Source organism: Girardinichthys multiradiatus, chromosome 4, assembly GCF_021462225.1.
Source record: "Girardinichthys multiradiatus isolate DD_20200921_A chromosome 4, DD_fGirMul_XY1, whole genome shotgun sequence".
Lineage (NCBI taxonomy): Eukaryota > Metazoa > Chordata > Actinopteri > Cyprinodontiformes > Goodeidae > Girardinichthys > Girardinichthys multiradiatus.
In genome coordinates, this window is record NC_061797.1 from 4,438,869 (window position 1) to 4,455,507 (window position 16,639).

Here is a 16,639-nt window from a genome sequence, read left to right on the forward strand (position 1 = left end):
GCACTCATTTCCAAGAAGGCCTGTAAAATTACTTTGTAATGTATTTGGTTACTCATGTCCCAAATGAAAAACATGGCTTTAGATGTTGCTGTTTAAAAAGATAAAATCGTTATTTTTTTCAGAGATAGTTTTCACTCTTGAAATTGTGCAATTATCACCACTAGATCTTATGTCTTTCTTAATTTGGAAGGCTTTTGATACATATATTGGTTTAGATTATTTCCAGGTAAAATTAGCTGCAGTCAGATTTCCACCATCTATTGGTCTAATATTAATTATTTACGTTTGAAGATAGTAAATTACTGTTTCAATTCTGAGAGGACTGCAGAGGCTTATTGATCTGCTCCTTTACCGCCAGGACCAGATTTTATGTTTAGTCACACCTGTGCTGAAGGTTCACTCTTAGATTATCTGTTATCATACCTGCTCTATGAATGGTGTTAATTATTGTTTTTCTGAATCTGGCTCCCCTGCGCAGCCTTGATGGCTGGCTATCTTCAATTTCTCCTGGAAGTTATGTAAACATGATGCTCTGCTCCCTCTGCCCCCTCCCTTCCCTGAGGACACCTGTGGACCTGCTCAGAACTTTGTGGCCGGTTGATGAACATTCCAACAAACCATCAAGGACAATGGCCTCTGTGACAGTGCATCATGGACTTACTTGCACACACTCACTTGCACACACACACATGCTCAAGATAAACATTTGCACTCCTCACACCACCTTCACCGTTCCCGGCATGATGTTGTTTTGTCAACTGTTGCTTCTTTGTGCTGAGGTTTTTTGCAATCTCAAACTGTATCCTGCTAAGGATAAAGTGTGAAATATGATTTTTTTTCCCTCTACTTACCTAATGTGGCCTCTTTTCTCATCTAGCAAGGGCAGCGCCTATGAGTGGGCAGCAAAGCCTCGGTGACCCGTCCCCCCTTGTCTTGTGTCATGATGTCTGTTTGGATGGGTTGTACTGGAATTCTAATTTCCCCTCGGGGATCAATAAAGTATCTTTGAAATTGAAGGCTATAAAGACCCTGTGTCGCTGCACAGCAGGAAAGCAAAGTCTCGTCCTTTTCCGCTCTGCACTTTGCTGCCATTCGTTAAAAGAGGGAATATCTCAGACAGGTCTGAACCTGCATGCTGCTGCAGCTCTGTTACTGAACGAGAAAGGCTTTTTGCTCCTTGAGGACATCTGACTCGTAATATTCCATTTTATTATAGTAAACAGTTGGCACATGATACCTGTACAGGAAATAGAGAAAATAGTGAAACCTAAAAAAAAAAAAAACGTTATAATATGAAAGACAGCAAGTGGAGATTAAAATTTAGATAAAAATATGAATTTGTCTTAAAATAACTGCAGCTTCTCAAAGCGAGGACCCCACTAGAACCCTGAAGTTCTGCTGCCGTCTGCCACCAAAACGTCAGCAGTAGATCCTTTAAGTCCTGGAAATTGTGAGGTGTCGGGTCCGTGGATCAGGCATGTTTGTCCAGCACATTGCACTGATGCTGATAGCTGGAGAATGATGAGAGCAAGTCAACACCTTCAATGTCTTGTTTGTCGAATCATTCTTGAAGGTTTTTTATAAACATTTTTCCCTTGTCATCAGGAGATGCCAAGAGAAAGGTACTTGTCATGCTTGTACTTCTGCTCTGAGAAAAGCTGTCCTGGAGGTGGGAGGTTGAATACATTCCTGGTTGAGGGCTCCGCCAGATGTTACCAGCAGACCCTCACTATATACTTGGGACTGCCTTTTTCAGTGGATCCAACTCACCACAGAACTGATGAATACCCTTGTGCGTGAACATGGTGTTCGTTATGGACAATCTATGACTGGCCCAGAAGTTCAAAACCAACACATCACTGTCCTTTCCAATGTGGCTGTTGAAGTCCCTAGCAAATTTACAGTGAGGGGCACTGTCCAGCATCCCTGACAGGGAGAACAAGAAGGCTGGGCACTCCGCACCGCTGCACGACCCGTAGGCCGAAGCCACAGTCAGACACCTCTACATGACCTGAAGGTGCAGTGATGCGACTCTCTGATCTACAGGGCCGGGGTAAACCCTAACACAAGACGACTGAGCTGGGGGGCGACAAGCAAACCCACCCCAGCCTGCCGCCGCTCCCCGCAGGCCACTCCAGAGTAGAACAGAGTCCAACCTCTCTCAAGGAACTGGGTTCCAGAGCCCATGTCCCTAGAGCAATTTTAAGCATCCAGCAATTGGGCCGTCGAGGTCTCCTCCTTCGACCGCAGCACGATCCTCTTAGCAGCGGTCTCTCATGGTTCCCCCTGTAGGTTCTGGGCCTATTGGGGGATGGCATCAAGTCTCTCATTTGGGCTTGGCCTGGCAGGGTCCAGCGAGGAGTAATAGGGCAACCAGGAGCTCACCAACAAGTCCCAACCGCAGTCTGGCTCCAGGGTAGGACTCCGGCTCCGCCTTACCGGGTGACGTCATGTGTCACATTCTACTGGTCCTCATGAAGGCGTCTGAACTGCTCTTTGTCTGACCCGTCATCAAGAGCCTGTTTGCCATGAGAGACCTTACTAGGGGCATTCAAGCCCCGGACAACATAGCCTCTAGCCAAGAGAAAGTTTTGCGTTATGATTACTAGTCATTAGTTAGGTTCCACCTTTTGAAATGATGTCCACATAAAGCCATCAGGGTAGGTTTCTAAGCAGAACAGTTCTTTTTGCCGGTCTCTCCCAGGTAACTAACATGGAACTAGCCATTCATATGATGTTAAAGACAATGTAATGCATCAGACGTCTACTCACATTTCTGTTCCTAATAATTTCAGTTTATTTATATATTGCCAATTAACAACACATTTTGTTTCAAGGCTTTTTACACTTTACCACTAAGGGAGTGTGTGTTCCTAACACCAACAGTGTTATGACATTCTTCTTTAGCTGTTTCGGTGAGCTACAGTAATGTATTGTAAAAGGCAACATGATTCAACCTGAGTTCGTCCAGTGCAACAGAAAGTTCTGGATGCTTATTACTCCAATTACTAAAACTGGCCAATTGGACTCAGTGTATGGGATTGCAGTCACCATCAGACTATCACTGTGCAGAATAACTTCTTGAACTGCAATGCATGGTTTGGTTCAATGCTTTCGCATCCTGCTTGCTAATAAAGTATTTGAGCAATCAGATCAACTGTCATTGTTTCACCCAATTTCAATGAAAATGACTAAAACAATTTCCTTTTTGGTTTGATTTCAGAGAAGAATCTCAAGGTCCCAAACTTATGAAATTAGAATTTAGATGGCTCTTGCGTACTTTATGGTCCATCGGTGTAGTACAACAAAGCCACAATAGAACCCCATCAAGTGTTACATTAGTGACGTAGATAATAATGGTGTTTGTGTGTTTCTTAAAGGATCAGATGGAGCTGAGGGACAAAGGGACAGATGGCCAAAGTAATGTTCCTTTACTTCATTCACTGGTAAGACTCCACTTCATCTTCAGCAGAGCTTTGCTTGTAACATGTTAACTGTAAACTACCCTCATATGCAAACACAAGATACCCGCTCACCTGAAAGAGCTCTCTCACTGTTCTGAACAGATAAACGTGTATTACTACACTTATTAACAGGTGTCGTCTCATCTGCTATCAGCATGCAGGATAAATCTGTGATGCTGCTCAGTGTCTCATTTGGCTGGGAAATTGTGACTGAATTTGATATCGATACTGAGCCAATGTTTGCTCTGGTGGCGAACATAACATCAGTTTAATATTGTTCTGTTGGTTGCTGAAAAAAAATGGAGCATACTAGTTTGGACAGATCCCAAATAAGTTGACATGTTAGCTGGTAGAAAACAGATAGGAAGTGTGAAAGAGCAGTGTTTACCTACTGCCTTCTTAAGACCTTCACCCTGAGCCGAGTTTACTGTAGTATTAAGGGAGAGTGCTGAGTCTGTTCTAACTTTAAATTGGGATCATTAATGTATGTTGCATGAGCGGGTCAGATGCCAGCAGACAGAACAGAGCAGCTTCTCTGTGTCCAAGTCTCAAATTTGTGCAAATGTAGTTGGACTTTGGCTCTAACCAAGACAAAGAAGTTGTTCCGTGGATGTGTTATCATGTGCGTTGGGTGCTGAAAAGCAGCTCTGAGTTAAATCAGAATCTCCCAGGGGAATGAATAAGAATGTAGTTAACCACCAGAAAGCAAACCTTCCTTCTACTGACCTGACATGACTCCTGCAAGCAGCACCAATACATTCTATAAATAGCATCCGTGATTATCATCAGGTACTGCTGATGGCTAATGTAAGACAAATAAACAGTGAGAATATACTGATGATGATTTGATTTGACTGTTTATCATAAAATTAAGGAATCCTTGCTAATAAAAATAATTTGTATTTTGTTTGGAATATTGCCACTGGAGTACTAGGATGTTCACATAATTTACTCTCTTGTGTATTGTTCTGGTTTCTTTTTTAACCGTACTGGCATGATCATCATTTTGTCAATCACACAAAAACCTATCTAAAGGGTTTTTTGCATGATCACCAATGTTTACACACTGTTTATGGGCCATGTCCACAATAAACCTGTGTAGGAAATTTATAACAGCTGCCAGCTAACTTTTTTAATGATGTTTCAAAATTGGCTGATGCTGAGTTCTACAACTTCAGAAAGCTTGGACTCACTTGTCTAAATAGTTTATAAATATTGCTCATTATAGTTTAGGTTGTTAGGTTTACTAGTGATTGCTGCTAGTTTACAATGAGATTGTGTATTTTAGTTTGTTTTGTATTTTTGTTTCTTTTCCTGTAATGCAGGATCCTGACATCTGATCATATAAGACTGCTTTTATTGCCCATTCATACCCCTAGCAGTCCATTTGTATCTCACTACCAGGTTAAGACAGATGCTGCAGGATCCTGCATCAACACAGGACCTGAGTCACATTTATCCCAGATGCCCAGGATTGCAAAGAACTGCACATAATTTGACAGTGGAGGGAAAGTTATACAGGTCCTTCTCAAAATATTAGCATATTGTGATAAAGTTCATTATTTTCCATAATGTCATGATGAAAATTTAACATTCATATATTTTAGATTCATTGCACACTAACTGAAATATTTCAGGTCTTTTATTGTCTTAATACGGATGATTTTGGCATACAGCTCATGAAAACCCAAAATTCCTATCTCACAAAATTAGCATATTTCATCCGACCAATAAAAGAAAAGTGTTTTTAATACAAAAAACGTCAACCTTCAAATAATCATGTACAGTTATGCACTCAATACTTGGTTGGGAATCCTTTTGCAGAAATGACTGCTTCAATGCGGCGTGGCATGGAGGCAATCAGCCTGTGGCACTGCTGAGGTCTTATGGAGGCCCAGGATGCTTCGATAGCGGCCTTTAGCTCATCCAGAGTGTTGGGTCTTGAGTCTCTCAACGTTCTCTTCACAATATCCCACAGATTCTCTATGGGGTTCAGGTCAGGAGAGTTGGCAGGCCAATTGAGCACAGTGATACCATGGTCAGTAAACCATTTACCAGTGGTTTTGGCACTGTGAGCAGGTGCCAGGTCGTGCTGAAAAATGAAATCTTCATCTCCATAAAGCTTTTCAGCAGATGGAAGCATGAAGTGCTCCAAAATCTCCTGATAGCTAGCTGCATTGACCCTGCCCTTGATAAAACACAGTGGACCAACACCAGCAGCTGACACGGCACCCCAGACCATCACTGACTGTGGGTACTTGACACTGGACTTCTGGCATTTTGGCATTTCCTTCTCCCCAGTCTTCCTCCAGACTCTGGCCTCTTGATTTCCGAATGACATGCAGAATTTGCTTTCATCTGAAAAAAGTACTTTGGACTACTGAGCAACAGTCCAGTGCTGCTTCTCTGTAGCCCAGGTCAGGCGCTTCTGCCGCTGTTTCTGGTTCAAAAGTGGCTTGACCTGGGGAATGCGGCACCTGTAGCCCATTTCCTGCACACGCCTGTGCACGGTGGCTCTGGATGTTTCTACTCCAGACTCAGTCCACTGCTTCCGCAAGTCCCCCAAGGTCTGGAATTGGCCCTTCTCCACAATCTTCCTCAGTGTCCGGTCACCTCTTCTTGTTGTGCAGCGTTTTCTGCCACACTTTTTCCTTCCCACAGACTTCCCACTGAGGTGCCTTGAAACAGCACTCTGGGAACAGCCTATTCGTTCAGAAATGTCTTTCTGTGTCTTACCCTCTTGCTTGAGGGTGTCAATAGTGGCCTTCTGGACAGCAGTCAGGTCGGCAGTCTTACCCATGATTGGGGTTTTGAGTGATGAACCAGGCTGGGAGTTTTAAAGGCCTCAGGAATCTTTTGCAGGTGTTTAGAGTTAACTCGTTGATTCAGATGATTAGGTTCATAGCTCGTTTAGAGACCCTTTTAATGATATGCTAATTTTGTGAGATAGGAATTTTGGGTTTTCATGAGCTGTATGCCAAAATCATCCGTATTAAGACAATAAAAGACCTGAAATATTTCAGTTAGTGTGCAATGAATCTAAAATATATGAATGTTAAATTTTCATCATGACATTATGGAAAATAATGAACTTTATCACAATATGCTAATATTTTGAGAAGGACCTGTATATAGCTTAATATATAGCTTTGAAAGATTTTTTTCCAAATAAAAATCTGAAAAGTATAAATAAAATCTCGTGCAACCAACTTCTTTTCGAAGTCACATAATCAGTAATCATGTGCCTCACCTAATTTCAATATAAACACATCTGTTCAGTGAAGGGCTTGTTTCAGAACATTGCTGATCTAACAACATAATGGCAGCTAACGGCAGTTCTACAAAACCTGTACTTAGGGGTTCAATACAAATACACATGACAGTTTATAAACCCTGTGTCAATCTAACGTCACAATTATACACATACTTTGTGTTGGCCATTTAATATAAATTTAATCGGCACTCATGATGTTACATTTTCTTTATGATTCAACGTAAGCATTATCCTATTTCAACTTTAATATTACTGAAAAGTTCTTTACCTTTTCACTCTACTAAGAGTAGTCGTCTTGCAATCAGAAGGTTGTGGGTTCGATTCCAGCTTCCTCCTGCCATATGTTGATGTGCCCCTGGGCAAGGCACTTCACCTCAAGTTGCCTACCGATCTGCGTATCGGTGTATGAATGTGTGAGCGTTAGTGAGTGCAATTGGGTGAATGTGGCTCTAGTGTAAAAGCGCTTTGAGCGGTCTGTATGACTGGAAAAGGGCTATATAAGTTCAGTCCATTTACCATTTTACCATTTACCACTCTGTATGTGTAAATACTTTCCCACTGCATTTTTTTGCTGTTCTCTTGGCCAGTGTTTCAAAATGGAAATGTAATTTTTATTTTAGTTGTATAAAGAGGTTGTAATAGTAGTTTGTATTTGAACAGCCCATCCAGAGGACAGGCGACTATGTACTGGTGGCCAACAAAGTGGATGATGACACCAACCAGAGGTCCCTGAGGCAGAGAGCCTTTCTGGAAGAGCTAAAAAAGAAAAACATTGCAGTCACAGTGAGTTTCTAAAAAGTGTCAAGCTGTTGAACAGTCATTATAAACCAAAAATCTACCAATCTGTGTTTTTGTGTTGTCTGGTAGGAAATAAAGTTTGACGAAAAAATATTTTTCGGCCTGCGTGTTCCCAGTAAGATACTTGAGAATTATCAATACCTACTCAAAGTCTCAGACTCCTGCAACTGTTGGAGAGAAGAGAATGGAATCAGCCAGGCTAACAAGTAGGTTAACACACACCTATTTTCATTCACACACACCTATTTACGAAACCTGTGTTGGTAGTTCCAAGAATTTGCTTTGTTAGTTTCAAGCAAACCCATATGAGGCAACTCTAAATGTTTTTTAAGTGCAACCAATGCTTCCCTTCAACATAGATGTTACTGAAGACCTCACTTCTGTCATGACTTGTCATTATAAAGACTTTTCTTCCACCTCATAACATTTACCGGTTTTGAGGATCAGCTGTGAGTAGCATTATATTTCTTAGTTTTGTCTGCTTGCATCTCATTTGGAAAATGGTCCTTTTTTCTCCTGAATAAAGACTCATCCCAAGGGGGTAGAAAAGCAAAACACGATATACCTGTTTGCTGAACTCAGAGTTTAAAGGATTCAGAGAAAACAATAGGTTCACAAATTGCAGGAATGATGTCTCACATCTGAAAAACAGGAGCAGTCTTGGCGGTTGTGCGGAACTTTCATTTGTGCTCTGCTGTGCTTGCCAAGCCATCTAATGAAGGGTAAAGAAAGTGCCTGTTCTTGCATTGAAAGCGGCAGATTTTGGAACATGTGCCAAAGCAGAGATTTTCACACGACTGTTTAAATCCATCTCTAACAAGGAACCTTTAAAAGTGGGACTTTTTATTTTTAGATCATTTGATGTTTTATGAAAATATGGACTGATATTAATATTATTATTATTATTGTTATGACTAATAACCGTTATCAATATTATACATATTACCCTACCCTTTCGAAAATGTGAAAAAAGCAAACACACCGCTGACATTGCTTCTCTGCTTCAGTGAAACACCCCACGATCCTGCGCTGCATCACTATTACTGTCACATGACCAAGCACATACAACATGGCCAACCCTTCCCCTTCTGAAAACACATACAAAAAGGCAACAAGATGGAAATATACATTGGTTATTAATATCGGCTCAGTTTTACTTATGGGACAGATACCGATATGTTAAAAAAAAGATTGAATAAACTCCCTGGAACCTGAAAATGTGCAGAAACTGTGGTTTCCTTTAAATCAGGACTGAAACAAGTTTTTACTGATACCTTTAAAAGCAATTTTATTTGATCAGCTTTTAGGAAGTAATTTCTTTTAAGCATATTAAAAGAAATTAAAGGGGGTGGGTGGAGGAAACATTTTGTTCTGCGCTGTAGCTGACATAAAAACCACATGGAGAGGGAGGCCAGATGTCAAAGAATTTCAGCGTAGCGGAAACGTGCTGGCGAGAACCCTGATGTAAACCTTAAATTTTACTGTAATTGTTTATACTTTTATAATTTTTTTTACCCACCTTTTCTTTTTCTTTGAAACATGTTAAATGATCTTGTGTGTGAATGGTATTGTAAAAATAACCTTGGCTAGTCAGTAAAATAAGGATGAAGACTTGCTTTTGTGTAACTCTGTAGTTAAACTTGCTTTGTTCCCCAGGATCCGAATTGTAAACTTCATTCTAAATAACACCTTCATCAACACAGGAGGTGAGTGGGCTTAAAAAAACAGTTTCTTCATTTGTTGATTTCTTTTTATGGATGAATCATACAGACATTTGCGTACCAACAAGCTGGAAATCTTTTCATTGTTTTTTTTTTTTCTTTCAGAGAACCTGGAGGAGCTGATGAGGAAGGATGTGTTTGAAACTATGTTCTGTCTTCATGAGGTGAGCAAACATTTGACTAACTGCTTCTTTTCCCACAGGCTGATTTGTTCAGTAATAATTAGGCAGATATAAATGCATACACGATAAGAGATGAGCCTTCAGCTTTCATGTTTCATTTCCATGCCACATACCGGGTTCTTGCCTGTTTTACGTAGTCCAATACAACAGAAAGTTCTTAGTTTAAACCTTTCTTTCAGTTTTGTTTCAGTTTGTTTTCCTTTTTGGATAGGACTCCTTTGATGTTTGTATTATTTAATTTTTTATATGTCATGATTTTCAGAAAAAGGACCAGAAGTATCTGCAACAGAAGTGGGCTCGATGGTCGGCTCTTTTTACAGAACAACCATTCAATGACATCAAGTTAGTTACTATCTCTTTGTTTGTCACCATGGCAGTGTAACTAAGGCTTTTCAGAACTTTTCATGTTTGTTTGTTTTTTTCAAACTTTGAATAATATTTCATTCCACACACAACTATAAGCAAAATCTGTCATTATGAAGCTCATCCAGACACTTTCCATTTGGTATTATGAAGAGTCTAAGCTGTAGTGATTACTAAATGGGCTTTACTAATTATTAATGCAATTGATAAAATTAGATTTCTAAATTTATAAAAGTCTCTAACAACATGTTTCATATTCTCTTCAACAATTCATATAATTCATGTAAAATAAAGTTGTAAAATTTCATAGTCTGGAAACAACAGTATATATATTTTTATTTCACCTTTTATTTATACAGGTAAATCTCATTGAGATATGATGTCTCATTTTCTAGAGTAACCTGCTTTTAAATATAGGTATAAAACTACAACATGTGAAAATGTAGTTTTATAACTAGAGTCATTACAATTTATATAACAAATTAACTAAGAAATACAACTGAAAATAAAATCGGACTTTAACAATAAAACATTAAAAACAGGAACATTTCAGTTAAATTAGGCTGCACAGTTTCAGGTCCCCCCCTTCTCCCTTTATCCTGCATTTTACAGCGGGGTTTCCACCAAGAGGGTGCAGGAAGTTGCAGGAGGGGAAGCGAAAACCTTTGTTAGGCCTAACAGAGGCTCAGCTCATAAGACAAAAAGCACTTACAAATTACTGTTAAAATTTTTTGCCTGTAACTCCCTGCAGCTCTTTATTGTGTTTGTCTGGTGAATAGTATTGTGCAATAATATATTTAAGTTATTTAACATTTAATTACTTTTGGTCTGTCAAGTATTGTCCTGGGAGGTGGTATTAGGACAAAAGATGAAAGACTGATTTGAGCACTGGCATTCTTAAAACGGCAAACTCTGCACACCTATATGGAATAAATTCACAACAACTTCTGTTGGGGGGGCTGGTGGGTGTGTGAAATTTCCATCTGGACAGATCAGATGGTATCGACCCAGGCCAACGACCCGATCATGAGATGTATCTGTGGCAAGTTGTGGAAAAACCCACATGGCCTAAAAATCCATCGGGCCACAATGAAATGCATTGAAAAGGAGAAGGAGGTGCAGCGCACAGGCCATTAGTCCGGTGAGATGCAGGAGGAGCACAGCCGGGGGTGACTCCATAAAGCCCAGTTCCTCCACGCACCACGGTCCCCTAATCCTAGCAGAGTAGTTCTACAAACAGATCAAGTGGCCTCAAGCTAGCAAAGGGGGTTAATGGTCACAGTTTGACAGAGATGTGATGAACATTGTCTATGCTACAGCAAATGGAGATTTAGACTGACGGCTCTATACAACGTCTGCCATTATTGTTGGTTACGCTACAGAAAGATAAAGAAAACACACAGGTGCTAGAGGACTTACTACAAGGCATTAGAGGTGGGCTTCAAAGGTTTTGCAGGACATTCACTCTGCAAAGTCCTCAGTCAACAGGAATGGGTAAGAAGAGGGTCATCTGATCCATATGTGAAGCTGCAGAGAAGGCCACAAGGTGGCTCTGGATAAAGAGGGCTGCTGTGATGAAAGCTGGGGTCTGAACAGCCTCAGTTGGGTCGTCTGGATGAGTGCGTCATTTTGAAAGACTCGAAACACCCAGTGACCCCAGTTTACATAACTGATGATGTGTCCGACTGCATCCATTGGATGTGTCTTGCACAATAAAGAGAGCAAATAAAATTATTGAAACCATAACTTATAAAAGAATACAATGATATCACAGTTCACTGTGGATAGTTATGTTTTAGAACCAAGGTTTCTTTCGAGGAATTTGAAAATGAGGTCAAATTAGTTTTGAAGCTAACTTGACATGTCCTCATAACAACCAATTCACAATGCAAATCAGAGGTGTAGATAAAACAATATTTTAATAAAATATTTTAAAGAATGATTTGCCTAATTAGACATCAATAACCTTTTTAGACAATTGATTGTTGATGTTTTAATTAGCCACCATTATTCTACTAAAATAATATTTAAGGAAATATTATCTGCAGAATTAGAAATGAATTTTGGACAGTTGATCTTAAAGCTCGTCTAAAGCCCATAAAGAATTACTCCGTCTCTAGACAAATTTAAAAAAATGCCACCAACGTGGCAGTGCCGAGTGGTTGGGGTTAAGCAGGGGTGTGGTCAGGAGGACGACGGAAAGTAGAAGCATCCTATCATCAGAGGTTAAGAGAGGCTTTAGGGAGCCCAGCGGCTCTGAGCCTCATCAGTTCAGGCTGCTGTCAGCAATACCCAAGGCCACCAATGCTGCAGGAGTGGAGGAACAATTCCAACAGCTAAAATGCTGTTGGGGCGTGTTGGAGTGAGATGGTTTTACACGAACACGGGGGCTGTGGTGTAAGCGTGTACCAAGCTGTACCGTTGAACCAATACAAAAATTCAACTGCAGTAACCACCGTTCAACTCAAACAGGGCAGCACTAAGATGGTTTTAGGACAAATCTTGCAGAATTAAACAAGTTACATGAAATTAAGAAAAATAGCACAGTAACATAAAAATAGCACACTTAAAGCCCAGTTTATAAAGTTTATCTGCAAAAAAAGTTGATTTGGGGTTTAGTTCCTCTTTAATGTTGTTAACTAGCCATCACATGGGGCAATGGACTACAAAAATTCAAGGGAGGAACTTCTATGGGCTCTCACAAGATGGCAATGAGCCATTAGCAGTTAGCGGTTTTAGCTAACCAAGAAAAATAGCATATTTAGCAACCCTTTCAGTTTCACACGTAGTTGAAATACCATTAATACAAATATTAAGGTGTATATGAGCCCTAGCTGTGCAGTATGGCAAATCTTTGTTTAAACCACTCATTGAACGGGTAATGAGAAAGAGGCGCGGCTGGGAGAAGTGTTTTGTTATTGGCTCCATGATATCACAGGGATTCCTGGTTTTTACTCAACTTAGGTAAATGTGGTGTATTTAGGGATTCATTGTTTGCTTGGCTTTTTTTCCAGTCTCTTTGTTTGGGTATGTTTCAGTCCATCTTTCATCCAATGGCACAAGGTTTAACTGCAAGGCCAAAAAAATAATTCTGTCTCACTTATAACACAATCAGACTGACATTGGACTCTAAATAAACATATGGTGAAGAACAAAGTTATTTAATAGGATCTGGCTAGTATTCAAAGGTCCAAATCTGGTTTTTAGACCAGAACTATTTATATATATTTTCACTGCTAACAAGGAAGAGATGACCCTAAGCTGCTTTAAATCTTGACAATAAAGCCTCATGAGCGTTCCAACTTCATAGTAAATTTATCTTAAAGCAGATCAGCTATACTACTTGTCATGTCTCAAAAAATAAAAGGGCATTTCTTTACACCCAAGAATGAATTGAATAAAAATGGATCAACTTAAACTGAAACAAGATGCTGTAACATACCCAAAGATAGTTAGAATACACAGTAACTTAGTGTGGGAAAAAAGCACTGCTTGCCTTCAATGAGCTGCCTAAACCTAGGGACCTTTATCTTTTTCCTAATTCACTTTTTATATTTCAAAACTCCTTGTTTAACAAAATAAATGCATTCCTTAACCTTACAGAATTGTTGAAAATTCCCTGATTTGTTAGATTAGATTAACCAAATTATGCCATATTCCAAATTTTTTAATGTTCCCAATTTCAATACCATCCATGTTTTCTTCCGCGCTGTGGACCGATCAGTTCCGGACTGGAGTCCAGACATTGAGAAAAGTTGTCTTTCACCTTACATACTGGATTTTAGCCATGAGGGCCATTCATTTACTGGGTTTTGTAGGAATTTACCTGATTAACAAGCAGGCTTTAGTTAGAAAGAAAACATTACAGTTAGTTCTTAATTAAATGTTCTTTTTATTCTAAATAGAGACTACATTACCTTGTTATGTTTTTGTGATCAACGTTTCTTCGTCATATTTGTGTTTTTCTTGCAGGTGTTACTTTGGAGAGAAGGTGGCGCTGTACTACCTGTGGCTTAGCTGGTACACCAAACTGCTGATTCCAGCTGCTGCTGTGGGCGTAGTCATCTTCCTCTATGCCCTGGCCTTTTTCAACACCAGCCCTCTCATGTGAGTCAGGTATATGCATATGTAGAATTACAGGTATATACCAAATTATAGACATTGTCATGTGAAGTCTATTTTCTTAAGCAATACAGGTCCTTCTCAAAATATTAGCATATTGTGATAAAGTTCATTATTTTCCATAATGTCATGATGAAAATTTAACATTCATATATTTTAGATTCATTGCACACTAACTGAAATATTTCAGGTCTTTTATTGTCTTAATACGGATGATTTTGGCATACAGCTCATGAAAACCCAAAATTCCTATCTCACAAAATTAGCATATCATTAAAAGGGTCTCTAAACGAGCTATGAACCTAATCATCTGAATCAACGAGTTAACTCTAAACACCTGCAAAAGATTCCTGAGGCCTTTAAAACTCCCAGCCTGGTTCTTCACTCAAAACCCCAATCAGGGTTAAGACTGCCGACCTGACTGCTGTCCAGAAGGCCACTATTGACACCCTCAAGCAAGAGGGTAAGACACAGAAAGACATTTCTGAACGAATAGGCTGTTCCCAGAGTGTTGTATCAAGGCACCTCAGTGGGAAGTCTGTGGGAAGGAAAAAGTGTGGCAGAAAACGCTGCACAATGAGAAGATGTGACCGGACCCTGAGGAAGATTGTGGAGAAGGGCCGATTCCAGACCTTGGGGGACCTGCGGAAGCAGTGGACTGAGTGTGGAGTAGAAACATCCAGAGCCACCGTGCACAGGCGTGTGCAGGAAATGGGCTACAGGTGCCGCATTCCCCAGGTCAAGCCACTTTTGAACCAGAAACAGCGGCAGAAGCGCCTGACCTGGGCTACAGAGAAGCAGCACTGGACTGTTGCTCAGTGGTCCAAAGTACTTTTTTCGGATGAAAGCAAATTCTGCATGTCATTCGGAAATCAAGGTGCCAGAGTCTGGAGGAAGACTGGGGAGAAGGAAATGCCAAAATGCCAGAAGTCCAGTGTCAAGTACCCACAGTCAGTGATGGTCTGGGGTGCCGTGTCAGCTGCTGGTGTTGGTCCACTGTGTTTTATCAAGGGCAGGGTCAATGCAGCTAGCTATCAGGAGATTTTGGAGCACTTCATGCTTCCATCTGCTGAAAAGCTTTATGGAGATGAAGATTTCATTTTTCAGCACGACCTGGCACCTGCTCACAGTGCCAAAACCACTGGTAAATGGTTTACTGACCATGGTATCACTGTGCTCAATTGGCCTGCCAACTCTCCTGACCTGAACCCCATAGAGAATCTGTGGGATATTGTGAAGAGAACGTTGAGAGACTCAAGACCCAACACTCTGGATGAGCTAAAGGCCGCTATCGAAGCATCCTGGGCCTCCATAAGACCTCAGCAGTGCCACAGGCTGATTGCCTCCATGCCACGCCACATTGAAGCAGTCATTTCTGCAAAAGGATTCCAGACCAAGTATTGAGTGCATAACTGTACATGATTATTTGAAGGTTGACGTTTTTTGTATTAAAAACACTTTTCTTTTATTGGTCGGATGAAATATGCTAATTTTGTGAGATAGGAATTTTGGGTTTTCATGAGCTGTATGCCAAAATCATCCGTATTAAGACAATAAAAGACCTGAAATATTTCAGTTAATGTGCAATGAATCTAAAATATATGAATGTTAAATTTTCATCATGACATTATGGAAAATAATGAACTTTATCACAATATGCTAATATTTTGAGAAGGACCTGTAAATTAAGGAAATTTCACATTCAACCTTTCAAATAAAACTAACATCAAAAATATTTTATGACTGCTTGTTTTAATGCTTCAACCTTTGTGTGTGTGTTTGTCCAAAGCAAGGAGGTGTGTGACTCTAATATCACCATGTGTCCTCGCTGTGACGGTAACAAAGCACAAAGCAGGTGCAAAGCATGGCAGCTCTCAGACACGTGCACCTATGCTAAGGTGAGCTTGATAAATTTCTGGTCATCATTAATGGAATGGCAGGAATGCCAACATAGAAACCAGTAGATTTAAGAACTAGATAGTATAAGATCTTATATTATCTATTCCAATGGTCAGATTCCTTCCTGGCTCAACTTGCATAACCCCAGTTACCGTGGTGATGCATCAGGATATTTTATTATAGTATCATATAAACTCTATAATATAAGATAATGTATATAGAGACAAAACTGCCTTCTTTTGTAAAGTCATAGAAAATAAAAAGAAGTGAGGCGAGATATCAGGAAAAACGTTCGTAATCTCCAGTCTTGTTCATACATGGGTGCAATTTTCAGATGGCTGAAGGTGACTAGTTCTGTTAAAAAATCATATCTTTACTGTCAGGTAAAAACACTTGTATCTTGTTATTTTAGTTTCACTGAGAAAATCCACTCTATTGATCTCCTTTCACCCCTGTCTAAGATTTACATCTAGCTGCAAGAATTTTTTTTTCCTTTAGTTTCATGAAAAGTCACAGTTTTTTAGAGATTTAAGGTTCCTGTCCAACAGCAGCAATATGCAGAAATACTATGCAAGTCAAGAACACAATTGCACATGTGACGTACAGGGGTGTCAGCAGTGTGTGTGTGTGTGTGTGTGTGTGTGTGTGTGTGTGTGTGTGTGTGTGTTATGCTGCAGTAGGGAGTGGTGCACCTGACAAAATAGGTAGCGTTATGCGGAAATACCTGTCAAGACATCAGCCAGCCAGCTAAGGTTTGGTTACAAATGACTCTGAAGCATAACTCCATATTAGTTACAAAGTTGTGTAAGTCAGTGC

At 40.1% G+C, this 16,639-nt stretch overlaps 1 protein-coding gene across 2 annotated transcripts in view; it reads left to right on the forward strand.

Moving 5' to 3' along the window:
- Positions 1 to 16,639, forward strand: part of ano9b (anoctamin 9b) — a 29,152-nt gene that overhangs the window by 550 nt on the left and 11,963 nt on the right. For both annotated transcript variants that reach the window (XM_047362257.1, XM_047362256.1), the window contains 8 exons: positions 3,381 to 3,446; positions 7,399 to 7,521; positions 7,606 to 7,742; positions 9,193 to 9,242; positions 9,363 to 9,421; positions 9,702 to 9,781; positions 13,775 to 13,909; positions 15,714 to 15,822. In XM_047362257.1, the coding sequence (XP_047218213.1) occupies positions 3,381 to 3,446; positions 7,399 to 7,521; positions 7,606 to 7,742; positions 9,193 to 9,242; positions 9,363 to 9,421; positions 9,702 to 9,781; positions 13,775 to 13,909; positions 15,714 to 15,822 (759 nt within the window). The remainder of the gene's footprint in view (positions 1 to 3,380; positions 3,447 to 7,398; positions 7,522 to 7,605; positions 7,743 to 9,192; positions 9,243 to 9,362; positions 9,422 to 9,701; positions 9,782 to 13,774; positions 13,910 to 15,713; positions 15,823 to 16,639) is intronic.